Source organism: Sinohyriopsis cumingii, unplaced genomic scaffold (assembly GCF_028554795.1).
Source record: "Sinohyriopsis cumingii isolate HCF-2022 unplaced genomic scaffold, ASM2855479v2 utg002588l, whole genome shotgun sequence".
Taxonomy (NCBI): Eukaryota; Metazoa; Mollusca; class Bivalvia; order Unionida; family Unionidae; genus Sinohyriopsis; species Sinohyriopsis cumingii.
Window position 1 is genome coordinate 88,491 of NW_028316249.1, and position 17,496 is coordinate 105,986.

A 17,496-nucleotide genomic window follows, 5' to 3' on the forward strand; every position below is an offset into this window, starting at 1 on the left:
ACATGCACTATAGGTGATTCATAACAGCGCGCCCTCTACTTGAATAAAGTTTTGAAAGAGGTTACTTCCTCAATACTATATTGTATACAGGAATAACGCAATTATTAAATACTTAAACACAGATATGGAACTTTGTGTAATTGCACATTATTGCATGATTGAAAGCAGGAATGGTGCATAATGCGGTTAAAACTAACATGGCATTTAAAGTGTTGGCATAAATATATAGCAAATTGATATATCAATAATATTGGTTGATCAAATTGTGATCCGCCCGTGGCGCAGTAATACGAATATATAAACATTCTTTCAACTGCAGGCCTATAGATCAATGATGGATTTCTACACATTTGTTAATCAAAAATGACATATGAAAATAACGATAAAAAGGATTAATAGTCCCTGTTTTCTAAATGAAATAAAAATGGTACACAATTTCATTGGAATCCTTTCATGTTTCGATTTCCCTCTCCCCTCTCGTGCGTAAGGGATAAAATAAGCAAAAAATCTGGAGCGAGAGGGAAAAACATATTGTGCTGGACGAAAACATTAAAACTGAAGTTGTACCAAGTAATCTACTGTAATCTGGTTCGTCATAACGGAACGCTTACGCTTTCCTTGGGATCTATCTACAGTGTTCATAATATCAATGATACATAGCTGCAATAGCCAGTCGATGCTAGGCCTATATGTTAAATTTGTCGGTTACGAGGAACATATACTGTGGCGTATTGAATGCTTTGTTGTTGTTCCTTAAACCTATTAGAATGTTCTAAAAATCGATTATTAATTATTAAATATAAAAATGTCAAAATGGTCGCCACGCCCCGCCCATTCAACACCGTCTGTTTGTCTCTCTCTCTCTCTCTCTCTGTTAATTATAGCAGCCAGATACGTGCGAAAATCCATGAAAATACAAAGGATAGGGATTTTCGCTTGTGTCATACGATTATGCTTTTGGACCTATGAATGATGGCAAAGTTTAGTCAAACCGTAAAAAGTGGAGAGAGAGAGAGAATGTTATTGTCTTTGAAAAGGTTAATTAAAGAGAAATAATGACTTAGATGAAAAGTCAATATATTAAAATAGTTTAATTACCTGTCGTTGACTTGTTGATTTGTCATTTCGCTTAGTTTCTATTCCATGCTAATTTCCATACGCAAATAGGTGAATTCCTGAGAGATGTTCAGTGTACAAGAAGCTAACCTTATGTTTAGTGCACTACTTTCTTCATAAAAATCATATTTCATGTTTAAATCATGAGTGTGTCTTATATTGATTTAATAAATGTGAATAAAAAAGAAAATCCAAACGAAAACAATGAATTTGCATAATTATGTGATTGTGAATACCAAGAAAAATCGTAGAATTACAGTTTGTAGCGGACACACTCGCAGGGACGTGAGGAGTTCATTCACTCGGTCAACTCACAGTTGTCCGGAGCATATCTCCTTTAAAAGTGCAAATATGTGTATTTGTATGTGATATAAATAAACAATATATATATAGTATGTACGCTGCATTAATCTTATACCACTCGTTGTATCAATTTTTCATTGAAAGGAAACTCGGCAAGCCTCGTTTTCTTTTAATGAACGATTTATACATCCTGTGGTGTATCATTGATAGACCTTACATAATACACATATTATATATGTATATTTCAAGAGAAGATATGTTAACAAAATACACCAGTACAAACAATATTCTTTCATTTCAATTGTTTTAGATTCAAACTTTTTATATAAAAGAATAAAAGTAAGGAAGACAATGAGAGTTAACATATCTTGCATTTCGCTGGAGAAAAATAACGTATGGTCAACTAAAGATTATTGATGCAAAAGATAGACATTCAAAAGTGAAAACAATCACAAAGAAATTAATTAAAGAAGGACATACTGTTATTATATATGGTAAAGTTTTGTATAAATTGAAAACTGCTACGCAAAGACAATAATAATCTGTTGATATAGTGCATATTAATACCTATCAATCAAGAAACATTCTTGGATTTCATTGAGGTGAATCTTAAGAAAGCAGTGTAGTTTTTCTGTTCATCAGTGCCAGCAAACGACATTGGATTAAAACCAAGTTGATCCAGTTATGCTATTCCATTTAACTCTTTTAATACCAAAGGCTTAATTTCATAAAAACCAACTAACAGCTATTCGTCTCTTTGGAGAACATACACGTGAGAGCCTAGAAAAGCTAAATCTGGAGATTTGTAGTATGTCGAAATGACACAAAGAGCAATAATGAAATGAATTTCGTTACATGTATATTTAAATATGAGAAGGTGGCATGTAAACAACCGAGTATATCATACCAAAGCATAATTAAATCGACACAATAGTTTTGCACAGAAAATAATGTAATGTTATTTCTTTCAATATTGATTATGAAAATGAAGTGTTTTTTTTTCCTTACTCCCGATAATATACAGGCTTCGAACGGAATATTTGTAATAAAACAAAATGTGATTTAGTATTTTACAATAAGCACCTACGTCTATTTAAATAACATTGACATTTCTGAGAAAATGGTGATCTATTTTTATCCTGCGTTGCCAGGTAATGGAATAACTTAAAGGTATAACCCGATTGAAAGAAGAATATTCACAGTTGCATCCAACAAAAGAGTCTGATAAAAACAATTAAAATTACCATTTCGTGTTCAAATGAACAAAATCCGCAATATGTTGCAAATATTCCAACAAACGTCACAGTCTCGATACATATATTTCGGAAACCACTGAAATACCTGCATCTTAATGTATATGCAGTTTCTCGCCGCTCAAGGTATAATGCATCTGTCTATTAAGTTTTATAAGTTTAGAAGTATTCCGTGAAAAATCTTATCGACCAAATGTCGCGTGGTCCCCATTTTCCGGGAATGGCAGATTAGAAAAGCGCTTTGAAAGTATTTATTCCATACATAATATAGGTAAAACAGCACCATGTGTGTTTCAATAGAACTCAATGCAAATGTTTTATGATTATTTCAAAAGTATATTGATTATATACTTTCTATCAGCATGCGAGTCACACTCTGATTGAGAACCATGTTAGGTCGTTAATTTTGATATGGACATAACCAGGTACTCAATTGCATTTAAGAGAGATAACTCTGCTGGAACTATACATGGGTAAGGGTTATCTAGTCACAACATTCATGTTTTCAGTCATGTGTACCACATTTTAAAAGAATCATAAAAGTACAAAATGTGATCTAGATATGAATTAACGTAATCTCACATGTTGCCAAGAGGCTCAACATTTGTATGTCTGACAGAAAGTAGATAATCACAGCTAGTTTTTGTTTATTTCTGAATACAGTGTTTCCTACACCGTAAGCTGTCGCCACCTGGGATTGTGCACCTGGTATATATATATATATATATATATATATATATATATATATATATATATATGCAAAATGCAAGCAGGCTAATGAGGCTGTACTAATGACAAAACATGACTACCGCTGCCGATATGGTGAACGTTTCGGATACATCCAATAAACGGCGTATCGTAATTGTATTGTTCGTAAATGTTATACTAGAGATTTCAAACTTAAAGGGAAATGAAGTATTGTTGATTCAGGTAGAATAGGTGTCCTACTCTGGAGGTTCACATGTGTGAAAGCAGAGGTAGGCAAAATGGGGTCCATGGAATGTCAACAAAGCACTCTCTAATTATGGATAATTACTACTCACCATGATCAATAAACAAACAAACGCGTGTTCTTGTTCTAGTCCATACTGGATACTAATCTCAAATAAACAACATTGAGCTATGTTACTGCTTGCGATAGTGTCACAGTTACCAAGTTGTGGACTGATGGTGTCATAATACTGATAATTAACCACAAAACGATATGTGGGCTTACCATTAAATGGCTTTAAAAACTAACCTAAAACCAGCTCGAAATCGTGGCCTTCTTTTAACTGATGAACCAATACTCAGTATAATGAAACTAAAAGCAAAGTCACATGAATATGCACAAAAGGTGATAGGAACGATGACAGCATGCACAAAATTAAAGTCGTTGAAGTGATAATTGTAGATCATGATGCCCTACTTTTAGAATGATAGTTTAGTACTCTCCAGTTGGAACCATAAAACACAAGACACTAAAAGTCTGGGTACCTGAATATTCACTTAAAGCAACGCATAACCTAATAAATATATGATAGAGAAATAGACATATATATGAATAGAGAGATGAGTAAGCTAATGAAGTTAATACTAAGTGCACGCTCGCATCTGGTGTGGATCGTAAAAAATGGCTTGTATCCACTGAATAAATCACAAAGTTGGCTAACAAGAAAGACGAGTTTCAATCTTTGACATGATAACTAATTTAAAACAGAAACTTATTCTTACGCTTTTCACTATAAATTGTAATAAAGGTAAGTACAATAATTGTGTTCGAAGATATCAGGAAAAGATAGGAAAATGTTCATAACGAAATACGTGCGAAACTGAAATGCTCAGTTCCTGCACTGGTATATAACCAAAACTGAAACATTACGTTTTAATCTACCGTTTACGTGTAACCAGCCTGATACGCATTCCTAACCAATAAAGGTCTTCCTATAAGTGTTCGTACAAACAAACCGGATCAACTGCCTAATAAGGTATTGAATAAAGTCAATCACATGTCATTTAACAGGCAGAATTGAAACTGAAATGAATAGTTCCTTCCTGAAAGCAATAAACAAAAACGTCAAAAACAAACTTTGACTTAAATTATTTCCGTGTAAATTGCAAAACTAAATCCATACTATAAAAAGTGGAATACGGTCGAGCAAATAACATTTAGGATGCGGAAGAGAAATCAATTCCACATCTTTTATCTAAACCATACGCATACCTTACTCTTAAACGTTAGGTTGCTGTCTACATAGAACAAACCTTATATTCAGTCTCAAGCTTCATAAATTTCCCTATAAATTTGCAATAATAAATACAAATTATGTCATGAGTTATACATTTGGTCAGACATGTGCTGCTAAACACATATTTGTAAAGTTTAACAGCATAGTTCATTCGTAAAAGCCATGATCCATCCATTAAGCACAAATTTAAACCTGATATATGCACCCGCTTAAACCGATGACACCGATGTCATAGTACACTCTGTCCGGATCTCTCACTGGTAAGATAACAATGCATTGACTAGTCTGTCAGGTTACTGCAATGCAACTTGTAATTAAACCACTAATTGCACAGGCATATGTTCATAGGCATGTAATTTACTTACTTGCTATTGAGTTGAAATTGATCTACATGATGTTCTGCAGATCAACATTGGTGCCTCAGAGACAAATCAATACAATACAAAATAAAATATATACCATGAACATTTGCATATATATTTAATTGATTTACACGTGTATAACAAGGTAGAAATAATTACCTTCACGAATGTCCTATATACAGTCAACAATTAGATAAGCGGCTATTATACGCTTTATCTTAAATCTTAAGCGCATCCTAAATAATAATTATTTAATATATTAATATCATCAAATAAACATGATTTATAAGCACACAGCGATATTTTCTGCTTACCGGCTGCTGATCTCGCCATGACGCAGAGGGTAATCGCTGCAAACATTGCTTGTGCGTCCATTCATTTGCATAAATATTCTGGAATTGCAAAAGTTAATATGATTAAACTGGTATGTTATACTAGTAAATGTATAAATTTATTATGTTATACTAGTAAGCATCTTCGCGCTAGCCAAGATTCCGAAAACCCTGTCTACACCTTGGCGAATCGAACAGCTATATCAATGCTTTCCCTAGCAACATCTATTGGACTTCATGTGTTGCTTCCCTTAGTATGTCATATTGTATGTCCAAGCGGAATCATTTTTATTTCGGACCAACTAGACATAATGTGGAGTCTTCTAGTGAAATCTCATGATTTTTTTTTCAGGTTCACAATTTAGAACATTTTCAAGATGGCTCCTTTGGGTGCCATGTTGGAATCAGAGGAGCCCTCTTTGCATTTCTGACCAACTAGATCTTTCGATGAATGTGTTTGCAAAGTTTCATGCGAATTCTACAAGTATCTTAGGAGTAATAGTTATAATAAACATATGCTAATAAACAGATGAAAAGAAAACACACCATCCCCTAATTTCCATCGATCTATGACCAGTAATGCTAAATTGCATGTATTAACCGATGATGACGATAGGGTTTGAGCAACTGCTGCCTGCACCACCCCTCACCCCAAAATATACTTTGTTTGCCCTAAGTGAAATGTGCCCAAAATGAGTCCAGTTCAACCCATCAGCAAAGTAGAAGATACGATAGCCGTTTTATTAGAGTTTAGCTATTGTTTACGAAAACATGACGAACGCAGGACCGTACCATCAATTTATATTGCGAACTTACAGAACATATTAAAACGTCTGTTTGCATAGAAACCTTGCAAGAACTATTAAAAATACAAACAAAACGATAGGTTCATCAGCCAAATATGCTCGATAAAACGACTTGATAACAAGAATTGTTTTCGTAATTCACAAGTACTTTTATACTAAACCCGAAAGCACAGACACAGCTAAATTGATCAAGCTTAGATGTTTATATATAATAGATAAATTATCCTATGATGGCAGACTGAAAGATGAGTTTTCTTTCTTATACTTTAACGAAGTATTGGTAGTAATAGTAGTACAGGAAGTTGTATATGTTGTACTTGTAGTGTTGGTGATGGTGGTGGTAGTGGTGGCAGCGGTAGTAGTTTGCGTGTTGTTGTTGATGATGGATTAATGAACCATGTCGTTATCATATATTTATCTTACAACCATACATAAAGTTTACAGTCAATTAGAATGTGACATTAATCTTAAATGCACGACAAGCTGGTATTATTTTTATCATATTTGCACAGATGTTCATGGTATATACCAAAATTAGTCCTTATATTAACCATACAAGTGTAAACCTTAATTGGTAAATTCTCTTAAAACTTGTGCAAATGAGGCAATCTGCATATTGTTGTTTCCATTGCAGTGAGGGGAAGACGAGTATTAACTACTCTGAACACCTGAATTAGTTGAAATGGTGACTCATGTCCAACGAAAACGGAATTTGACTCTCCAATTACCGAGGCAGTAAATAAACTACTTGTGTTATTATTCCGTAAATCATCCAACAAAACGTAATTGACCTTTCCACTCATAATGTAAACTACAGGTACAAGAACATTGATAGATTTAACTGTGATGTTTTGTTAATAGTTAGTTCTGCGCTACAAGTTTATAACATTAAGAAGACTATCAAGTTGTCAACGTGTATAATGTGAGTAGTTAAGTGGGGCGATATAGCGTCAATGGGACTTAGCATTAAAAAACACCCTGGGGGGATATAGCGTCAATGGGAAATTTAACATTACGGAAACCCCTGGGGTGATATAGCGTCAATGGGAAATTAACATGGCAAAAAAAATAATCTTGGGCCTGTTGAGCGTCAACGGGAAATGGAACAGGGTTGGGACCCTATTTTAATAAGGTCCCGACCTGATGGGTCTATGGAAAGGGAACAGGCGAAAATTGAAACAGGGAGGGGTCTCTATTTTTTATTTTTTTAAAAATAAAAAAAAATAAAAAATAAAAAATACAAAAAGGGGTAGGCAATGAAAGTCAATCTCTTTCGGAGACCTATGAACGGGCCCTGAAAAGGGCCTTTGGTTTTCTTCTTCTTCTTCTAACTCCTTAACTTCTTTATCCATCCCCTTATTTTTGCCAAAATTCCCTTCTTCTTTCTCTTTTCATTTTCCGACCCATGGCTCGAAACTTGTTCTGGATTTTCATCCAGTTAACGTTCAGTTTCTCTAGTTCTTCCTTTTTCTTTCTATTTTCGTCTTCTTTCCTCTCTTTTCTCCACCTCTCCTTTATTTTCTTCACTTCATCTATCACCTTTCTCATCTCTTCTTCCCCTTTTTTCAATTGTTCAACACCCCTTTTGACAAAGGGCCACTCTGACCGTTGTTCTATCTCTTCCAAAAACCTTCTTACTTATTTTACCTTCTCCATGGCCTCTTTTATTTTCCACACTCTGACATAGGGGGGATTTATCAGCCCTCTCAATCTCTTCACTTCTTCTTCAATTAATCCCTCTATTATCTCCCTGGCTAATTTTAGTTCGTTCACGTAGTGCAGACTTGTTCTTAACCTCCAATCTCTTTCAATCCTTTCGACTCCATATTCCCCATCCACCATCCAAAAGTAAATATTCCTTAAATTGTTAAACAATTTGGATACTTCCATCTTAGTTTTGGTTATTCCGTGGAATGGCGCGAATAATTGTGTTGTTGTTGAGTTGAATTTTAGTGGCGTGCGCTACGTAATGAGCATGTACCACTGGTTTATGATGCCACAGGCACCTAATTGATTACTCCTGGAGGGAAGGAAAGGAGCCACTTCCTTCCAGGCATTTATGTGTTAACAGAACACTAATTGATTGGGCCCTCAGGTCGAGGTACTTTTGTGTACACATCGATCTGATTGTAAGGCCTATGTTTTTGGTTGAGTGGGATTGGACCCAGCACACATTCTGTCATTCATTTGCATTGATTAGCGGCTAGTGGGATATGGTGCGAATAACGAACACTGAGGGATTTTATAGTTAAAGTGCGGACGTGAAGGAAAACATCCCCTAAAACCCAAAATTACCTAGATCATCACTTAAAATGCGCGGATGTGAAGGAAAACATCCCCTACTTTTCTCATTTCATATTATCTACAATCCACATACGTGAAGCAGCAATAAACAAACCCAAAATCTACTATCCACACAAACCAACTTAAGCACTTACAAAACCCAATAATCTACTATCCACACAAACGTACCTGAGCGCGTACAAACACAAACACATACACTCAGTAGGACAAAAAGAGTCAGTGTTTATATTCACACTACTCTACATACACACATTGGCAAATGGATTACTATATATTTTCTAGAGTATTGGGTAGCCCTGAAAAGGGCTGCTTGTTTTGAATCCAGGGCACCTGGTTAATGTTGGCACCTTCCAGGCCTGGCACCACACACACATCTTCTACTCCAATCTTTCCAGTTGACTCTTTTGACTGGGAGCGCAGAGGGAGGATGACTGGCTTCAGCACCCCAATCCTCTGTCTCTGGTATATTGTAAGTCATCCTCTCTCCTATTTTCTTTTCCTCCTCTTCCCTCTGTCTTCTCTCCTCCTCTTCTTTCTTTATTCTTCCGTCTTCTACTATGGCCTCTGCAGCCATCTCATTCACTATGCGCCTGGCATACTCCAGGTGCATCTGGAGTTCTAGAAGTTTCACAATCCTTGTATTCATTGTCTTGCCGTTAACAGGTCGACGATGAGTAGCCCCACTGACGATTAGTTTTTCAATTTATAGTTAAGGCGCGGACGTGAAGGAAAACATCCCCTAAGACAAAATTTATATTACCTACATCATAACCAAACAACGCGCGGACCTAAAAGAAACACTCACTCACTTTTTTTATACTACCTATCTCTATTCTAAAAAAATTTCATTAAACAAATAATATACTATCCACATACGCAAAGCAGTCAAATCAAATCCAAAATCTACTATTCCCACACGTCAAACAGCAAAAAAACATGATCATAATCTACTATCCACACAAACGTACTTACAATCACCCACACACACATTTTTTAGCTAAGAAAAAAACAATTCATGTGCTTATACACACACTTCCATGTTTTAACTTATTATAGGCAATCGATTGTTATTTCTTTTCTAAAGATTGCGGGTAGCCCTGAAAAGGGCTGTTTTTTTTTTTTGCTTGCGTGAAGTTGAAGCTAGGGCGATCTTTTAGTTTCTAAGAACGCGACGTCCTCTGACGATAGACTTTCTGACGATAGGTCTGCTTCTTCGGAAAGAGAAGAAGAACTCTTTGGTGTCGATACGACAATCGACAAAGCCTCTGTCAGGTTCAGGTTGCTGCTGCTGTTGTTGTTGCTGTTGCTGCTCTCTCTGCTGTTTCTGAAGTCTGTACTTCTCTGTCCATTCTTCTTTCTCCCTGTTCATTTATTCTCTGAAGAGCTCTTCTATCAGGTCTTCAGTGACTTTTAACATTCTCACATTCTCTATCTCTTCCGGCTTCGGTATCAGACTGTGTCTGGCCCTATGCAAATTCACGTAGGCTTCGTTTAGCTTAGCTAGTCTGAAGCACATCTTCGTAGGAGGATGAGTCGACAATGGATGGTTAGACTGGAAACTACCCCGATTTTAATAGTCAAAGCGCGGACGTGAAGGAAAACATCCCAACATGGTTTTCCAGTCGGAACGTTTAATGAGTGTCTTGGGAGGGATAGTAAGAAGTCAAAGAGCATGAATCAAAATTCTTATGGTCAAACAAACCACAAAGGCATTTTTCTTCAAAACACAACATTTGTATTCAAAATTACTTAACACTAACAAACAACTCTAACATTTTTAACAATAATCCAAGAATATAACATCAAACATTTTTTTTAAATCACAAACATTTTTTCAACTAACACATTATTTTGGACAGGGTTGACAACGTTGTGAATGAAATTGTGATTTCCACTGTTGGAAGTCATTAGGCCATTGATGGACACTACGTTTCCTAGCTAGAGACAAAAGATAAGCATACTGGTCACAAAACTATCGATCTACTTTCACATCGTTTCTAGAAGAAGAACGAGGATCAAAATGAGTTACTAAATGTTCTAAGGAATATCCCAAGCTGCGATGATGCAGAAAATACACACAATATTGTCCACACACCAAGGAATCTGTGCCTTGTAATTTCACATTATTGAAATGGGTGGTCTGAGCATTTCTTCTCATGAAGTCAATGATATCATCTTCCAAAGGGGGCAATCCATACGAATCGAAATATTCCACACATCAATCTTGAGGAAAGTAGACGGCTACCCAGTGGCTTCCTGGGAGATGACTATCGTCCGTGTTGATCACATAAGCTTGATGGTCTTGAGGTTTGCGATGAGGGAGTTCATCTTTAGCACAGACGACAGGATTCCAAGAAGCAGTGTACGAACTGTGGTTCAAAAGGTAATAAAGTTCCCAGGTATCCATGTTTTGTGTTTTTTTTTCTTCACAGGTAATGATAAGTGATCAATTCGATCCTGACTTTTTGCTTGAAAATGTCTGACAAGTAAAAGGCGTTTTGCTCCGACTTCTTACTTTGGTCAAAGAGAGGTTCGATGCGACGCATCTCCAGAGGTGTTAATGGAGGACAAGAATGTTTATCCATGCCTTTATACCACTCATTCAATGCGAATTCTATCTCGATGTGACCCCAAGCTTTGTCCAGATATTCATCATTGATTTCTATGGTATTGTCAAATTATGCATACAGGAGGACGTTCACTGTGTCAGGTAGAGGATTAGTAAACTGAAGTTCCACACGAATCTGGCCAGATTTTATAGGATGGAAATGTCCCTCGTCGCTGCCTTGGTCTGGAGTGATATCAAACGCCCACAAACCGTAGCCTCCTGTATAATCCTCGTACGATATGCCGTGACTGGTGTTGGTTCCTAACTGTCCGGTGGCTTCGTACCGGGACAACTACGACCTCAAGTAATTCCTGTCACCAAACTTAGGCTAAAAGGGTCGGGTACACAGTGTCTTGCCATCGCGACTGACTTCGATCTTGGCTACGTTGTAATGATGAAACAGGAAAGGATTTTCGTTGTGGACTCCGTTGAAGGCTGAATTCTTGACGATACCAATGATCAAACGCTTGGGTAACTGACCTTGGAACAGATGATCTTCGATCATGGATCGCTGTCCAGCAGGAATGGTGAACGTTATTACTTCCACGCGTCGTATCAGATACTTGGCGGTCGTTCTGCTCAACGTTTGACTGATGTCGTTTCCCACTTTGGGTAACACTTCCACGCGTCGCAAGTAGAGCCTGGCTTCTTGGATGATGGTTTTGTACTCGTTAGTATGGGTCATCAAATGGAAAGCGGTACTACTACGATTCAGTCTCAGGCTAATATCCACTCCATTTAGTAAATACTTTTCTTGTAACCACATGTCCAAATGCAAACGATCCATCAGTTCTAAACTACGTCCTTGCAGAATTTTATTAAACCCCACATTGTGAGGATAGTCATCTGCTGTGAGGGCTGTATCGTTAAACGTGTTATCACCCGTAGGTTCAGGTTTCCATACCACGCAAGCATCCAGATGAGTATTCTTGGCTTCTTTTCCGTACGTCAAGAGATTTTCCAGGTAGGCACGATAAGGGTAAGTATCCATGCTGCTGCTGACCAGTTTATTATTCAAGTACAAGTCCACTTCGCTGAACAAGGATTGCATGAAATTGTTGACAGGAGCTACTCCATCATTGGCTCCAGGATTGGTGTTGTCCGTTTTGATCACTTTGACTTTCAAATACAGGTAACTGCTATTCAGATCGATGTAATCTTCGGGCTGACCTTTGATATCAAACTCGATGGGAGCAGAATCCGTCAAAGAGGAGACGGGATGAAATTCCACCCACTGGGATTGTTGCATCGTCATCATAGCGGGTGGCATCGCAAACAGATCCAGTTAAGGCTTGGAACAAGCGCAAGACTCTCCGTGCATAATTTTTCTCTGTGTCTCAATAATCGAAAACGTCTAAGTCTCGGACGGTTCCTCTTTTCTTTGTCTTTCTAGCTTTAGAAGTGTGAAGTCTGGTGAAAGGGTGTTTTCTTCGTCGTCTTTTTCTGCCTTGTCCTTGCTCTGGCGTCAGGGAAGTAGGAATGCCTGACTCGGTAGCGTGAAGGGCATTTATAGGTGTTTCTCGTCGGCCCAAAAGGTCTTTACCCGTTTGTAGCAAGACAATTTTGCCTGCCCTCAATAAAGCTTCTTTGGGGTTTTGTTTGTCAATGATGATATTTTGGAGAAATTCTTTGCCTTGCGTCAGCGCCGCATCTTTCAAGGCGTGCAATCCGCGTGTCACCATCGGTTTCAACACCGGAGCCACCGAACGAAAAGCCGATTTTAACATATCTCCTAAACTGTGTCCTCGCTGTCGAGCAACCCCTCGGTACACTGGATACATGATTTACAACTCGTGAGAGAACCGTTTTCGAAAATGGAGTTTCACCGTGACTTTCCCTTTGGTGAATGGAATATTTTGTCCCAGATCTCCTTCTATAGCAATGTTGACCGTGTCCAAATACGACTTACTGACAGGCAAATAGTTAGGATGTACAAATTCGCGGTGAACGTGATAAGTGTTTCCACCTTCCTCATCAGCGGCCGTGGCAGAATCCACTTTGAAAGGAATGACACGCAGTAACGGTACGGAGGTGTGTCCCACCACGTTATACCGCACCACATCGGAGTACACAAAAATCAAATTCAGTCCTTGGTTCAGTTCTACCGGGGAACGAAATAACTTGGTAAAAAAATCGTTGTCGGAAATGACTGGTAATTCGTTTTTCTTGATCATGGCCATTCTCATGTCCATGTCTCCGCCCAACATGGCAAACAATTCAGGACAAAATAAAAAAGACATGATTTTACCACCGTCAAATTTCATCAGGAAGCGACGAGCTGCTTTGTGGTACTCCATGGTGACACATTTTTTGACACGTTCCAAAGCTTTCAGAAACACGACATTAAATCTGTAGGTAATGGTGCTGACCAAATGTTGACCACTAAAATAATAGCCTGAGGGAATGAACAAGTGGTAGGACCACTTTTGAGTTTTGTCATCATAGGTTTCGTGATCATATTTGACATGGGTATTCAAGTACTTTTGCATTTGCTCGTCATGAACTTCCACAGTAAAAAAATTTTGATTAGGAAGGACATTGAGGACTTGGGTCTGGTGAATGATTTCCACTAAAGCCACTTCCCAATGGGCTTAGTGATCTAATTGGATGGCCTGAGGTAATTTGGCCGTGTAACAGCACAACGTGTTCTTGGGAAACACTTCCATGGAACTGTCACTGGGTAAGGTTAAGTAAAATTGGTTGTTATTGCTCATAATTCCAGAGTTCTGTTGCTGTCCGAGGGGTTACTGGACGTCAGAGGCGTGTCTCCGCCCAAAATAGGGTTGTTGTTGTTGTTGTTGTTGTTGGAGTGGTGACTGGCACTGACACTGGACACGAGGTTCCCGTTGTTCCCGTTCGAGGTGAATTTCAGGGAGGGATTGAGAAGCAGGTAACCGATGCAACTGCTCAATAAAATGGTCCACAATTGTTTGTCTCCTTGTTGCAAACTCAAATTGGCAATGGCTGCCCCGATGACACAATACACCACGAAGATTTGGCAGAAAAAGACGATTTGCGTTTTAGGTACACGTTCTCCATACCACACCCACAAGGGTTGCTTCTGTAAATCTTGCAGAGAAGAACTGGATGAAGGAGTGGTCGCCGTAGCTGAGTCTGTGTGAAAGGCCTGAGGAAGAAGAGATACGAGAAGTGTTTCAAACACCGTCAGCTGCTCCCATTTCTAGTAAGATTGCAACATCCTTGTTGACCCCGTCCCTCACACCCCAACGAGAAGAAATGAAAGCTTGGGTTAAAAATATGATGTCCACTCCTCCTTCAACAGAAGTGAAAAATAAAGAAGAGAAACCAGAAGTGAAAAAAGAAAAGAAGACCAAAGCCATTCCATTGCCACCTCCACCACCACTACCTTTGACTTCTACTCCAGTGGCCCATCAAAACTGGGTGAATATCCTTTCCAACGTACTTTGATTTCTTTCACACGTCGTTTGCCCACTTTACGGGTTCTGTATTCGAGAATGCTTTCGATGTCGTACACGTCGTCTTCGTTTTTGATGACACGTTGTAACTCGGGCAAATAAAACGTTCCTTTAGTACTTCTCCGTTCATGTCTTCCAATTTATAGACGGCAGGATGACGGCCATGCACTCGTCCAGTGACACGAAACAATTCGTTGGTCCAGTTAGGTAAGTATCCTTTGTCGAAAGTGCGTTTGGTTTTGCCAATGCGCACCCAATCTCCAACGGCCAACACTCCACTTTTCTTGGGGACAGCCCTCGTCGGGGACGTACCAAACAGGCGCTCAAACACCAGCACTTCGTTGTCGGGAGTCACCTCTTGCGGGGCACGTCCAATGCTTCGATGGTAAGATTGGTTGTACGCTTGCACCAGGTGCGGTAAGATGTCGATGTACTTCAGAGTGTGGTGATGCGTAAAATATTTCCACATGCGTTCTTTCAAAGTTGTTTTGAAAACGTTCCACGATGCTGGCTTTGGTTTCAGGATTATCGGTGGTAAAAAAATGAATGTCACGTTTCTTTAATTCTGTTTGGAAAGCTTGGTTCAGAAATTCGGTACCTTTGTCCGTTTGCCATCGAAGAGGGTGACGACCGCTTTGTTTCAACACTCGTTGCAGGGCTAGCACTAACTCGCTGCTCGGTTTGGAAGTCAAGGGTACGACCCAAGCAAATTTGGAAAAGACGTCGATGACACAAAACAAATATTTGTGGCCGCGATTGTAGCTGGCCAAATGAGAGACATCGGCTAAATCGGCTTGAAATTGATGATCGATGCCTTCCACTCGGGTGCGACTTCTGGAAAACTTGCGTCGAATGGGTTTGTGTAAAGTGTAAGTAGCTTGTTCTTGTAACCATCGTTGCATTTGTCGTAAACGGAGACTTTTCAGTCTCGTTTTGGCAGCACGATACAATTTTTGAACTCCTGCGTAACCTGCAGGATGGGAGGGATCGTAGTAAATGCTGGCTAACACCTTCTCCATTTTTTTGTTTGTTAATAAGGCACCCACTCTTCAAGGATGCTACTTTGGGTGGGACGAAAGGGTGGTTTGGAAACGGATTTACGTGCCCGATGGGCCACGGGAGTAGAAGTCAAAGGTAGTGGTGGTGGAGGTGGCAATGAAATGGCTTTGGTCTTCTTTTCTTTTTTCACTTCTGGTTTCTCTTCTTTATTTTTCACTTCTGTCGAAGGAGGAGTGGACATCATCTTTTTAACCCAAGCTTTCATTTCTTCTCGTTGGGGTATGGGGGACGGGGTCAACAAGGATGTTGCAATCTTACTAGAAATGGGAGCTGCTGACGGTGTTTGAAACACTTCTCGTATCTCTTCTTCCTCAGGCCTTCGTGGGGTAGCGTCTCTGGTAAACCCTGGGGATGGTATTAGTGGTGGTGGTGATGGTGTGGGGGATGGCTTTTCATCAAGGTCTTAAAATCTTTCAGAGTGCATAGAGCTGTTTCGTCTAAAGCTTTTTGGTGAAAGAGTTGCAGTCGTTGCAAGAGTTGACCGTACTTTTGCGATTTTTCTGTTTCGGACAAATCTTGGCGATCCATCAAGGTTTGCAATTCATGTTGTAACTGGGACATCTCGCTCAAATTGGGATTGGGAGGCAAATGCGGGGTGTGTTGTTCTTGCCAACGATGGTATTCCATCCATCGTTTGTAAGGCACTAAAGCTAGTTTTCGTCCTTCCATGGGATGCCAGGGGTCGATTCTGAGATCTTGGGACTCCAGAGGGCCTTTTTATCTTGCTCCCACCAGTCCTTCCAACACGGTTCCCAAGACTCCTTTCAGCAACGGACCACACAAGAGGGGTAAAATTCCTCCACGTTGAACCGACATCTTCTTCTTTTGACGAAGGGGGATTTTCTTTTGAAACATTTAGCGAAGAACGTAACGATGTTTACCTAAACATTGTTTATGGTGTTCGGACAAAGGGATCGTGCCTTTCAAGACGTTCAAGCAACATTCGCACACGGTATCGATGGCAACTTTGGAGGCCGATTGAATGAGTTTGTTTCGCAGGGGTGGAGAAGCTTTGGACAGGACAGATAACATGTCCCCATGTTTGACTAAACGTAGAGGCAGTCCTTTCCTTTTCTTTCCTTGGGGTTTAGAACAGGAATGTTTTCTGGAGGGTGACATCTTTGCTTGTGGGTTCCGGGACATTCACCAAACAGACACTAACGTCGATGACTTAACACACGCCCTTTTATCTTTTTTATTATTTTTTTTGGAGGGGGCGGGCTATCGCTTTGTCATAAAGGTGACAATGCTTTTTCCAAAATCGCCAAGGAATCCTCCCCTTTGTTGACGCCTCTTTTTCTTGGAACGACTGTGTATTTTCTTAAGGTAACGTCGATGCTTGGCTAAGCGCTTTGTCGGATGACGAGTCTGCCTTTGTCTCTTTCTATTTTGATTTCTTGGAGGTGACATTTTTTGCAAGTTCACTGATACCCCTACTTGGTCGCAGGCCTTTTTTATACTGGAACGCGTCGCCACTGATTGTCTTTAAGGCGTATCAACTCGAGGACAGGCACGACACGTTGTGTAGGGGTACTCAACGGACTAAATCGAGCCAGTTTTTGCTTGGACAAATCCAGTAAACTTTGTAACATGCCCGATCTCTCTTGGACTTTGATTTTGGGAGAAGGTACTTTGTGAACCGCGACCACTGCCGCTAAATGGGAGGGTCCTGCCACTGGGTAAGTTCT

At 39.3% G+C, this 17,496-nt stretch overlaps 1 protein-coding gene across 4 annotated transcripts in view; it reads right to left on the reverse strand.

Annotated features, from left to right (window-relative positions):
• The window catches only part of LOC149770160 (uncharacterized), an 81,467-nt gene that overhangs the window by 14,938 nt on the left and 49,033 nt on the right, over positions 1-17,496 (reverse strand). For all 4 annotated transcript variants that reach the window (XM_089949301.1, XM_089949303.1, XM_089949299.1 and 1 more), the window contains exon 2: positions 5,577-5,654. In XM_089949301.1, coding sequence (XP_089805427.1) covers positions 5,577-5,637 — 61 coding nt within the window. In that variant the 5' untranslated portion in view covers positions 5,638-5,654. The remainder of the gene's footprint in view (positions 1-5,576; positions 5,655-17,496) is intronic.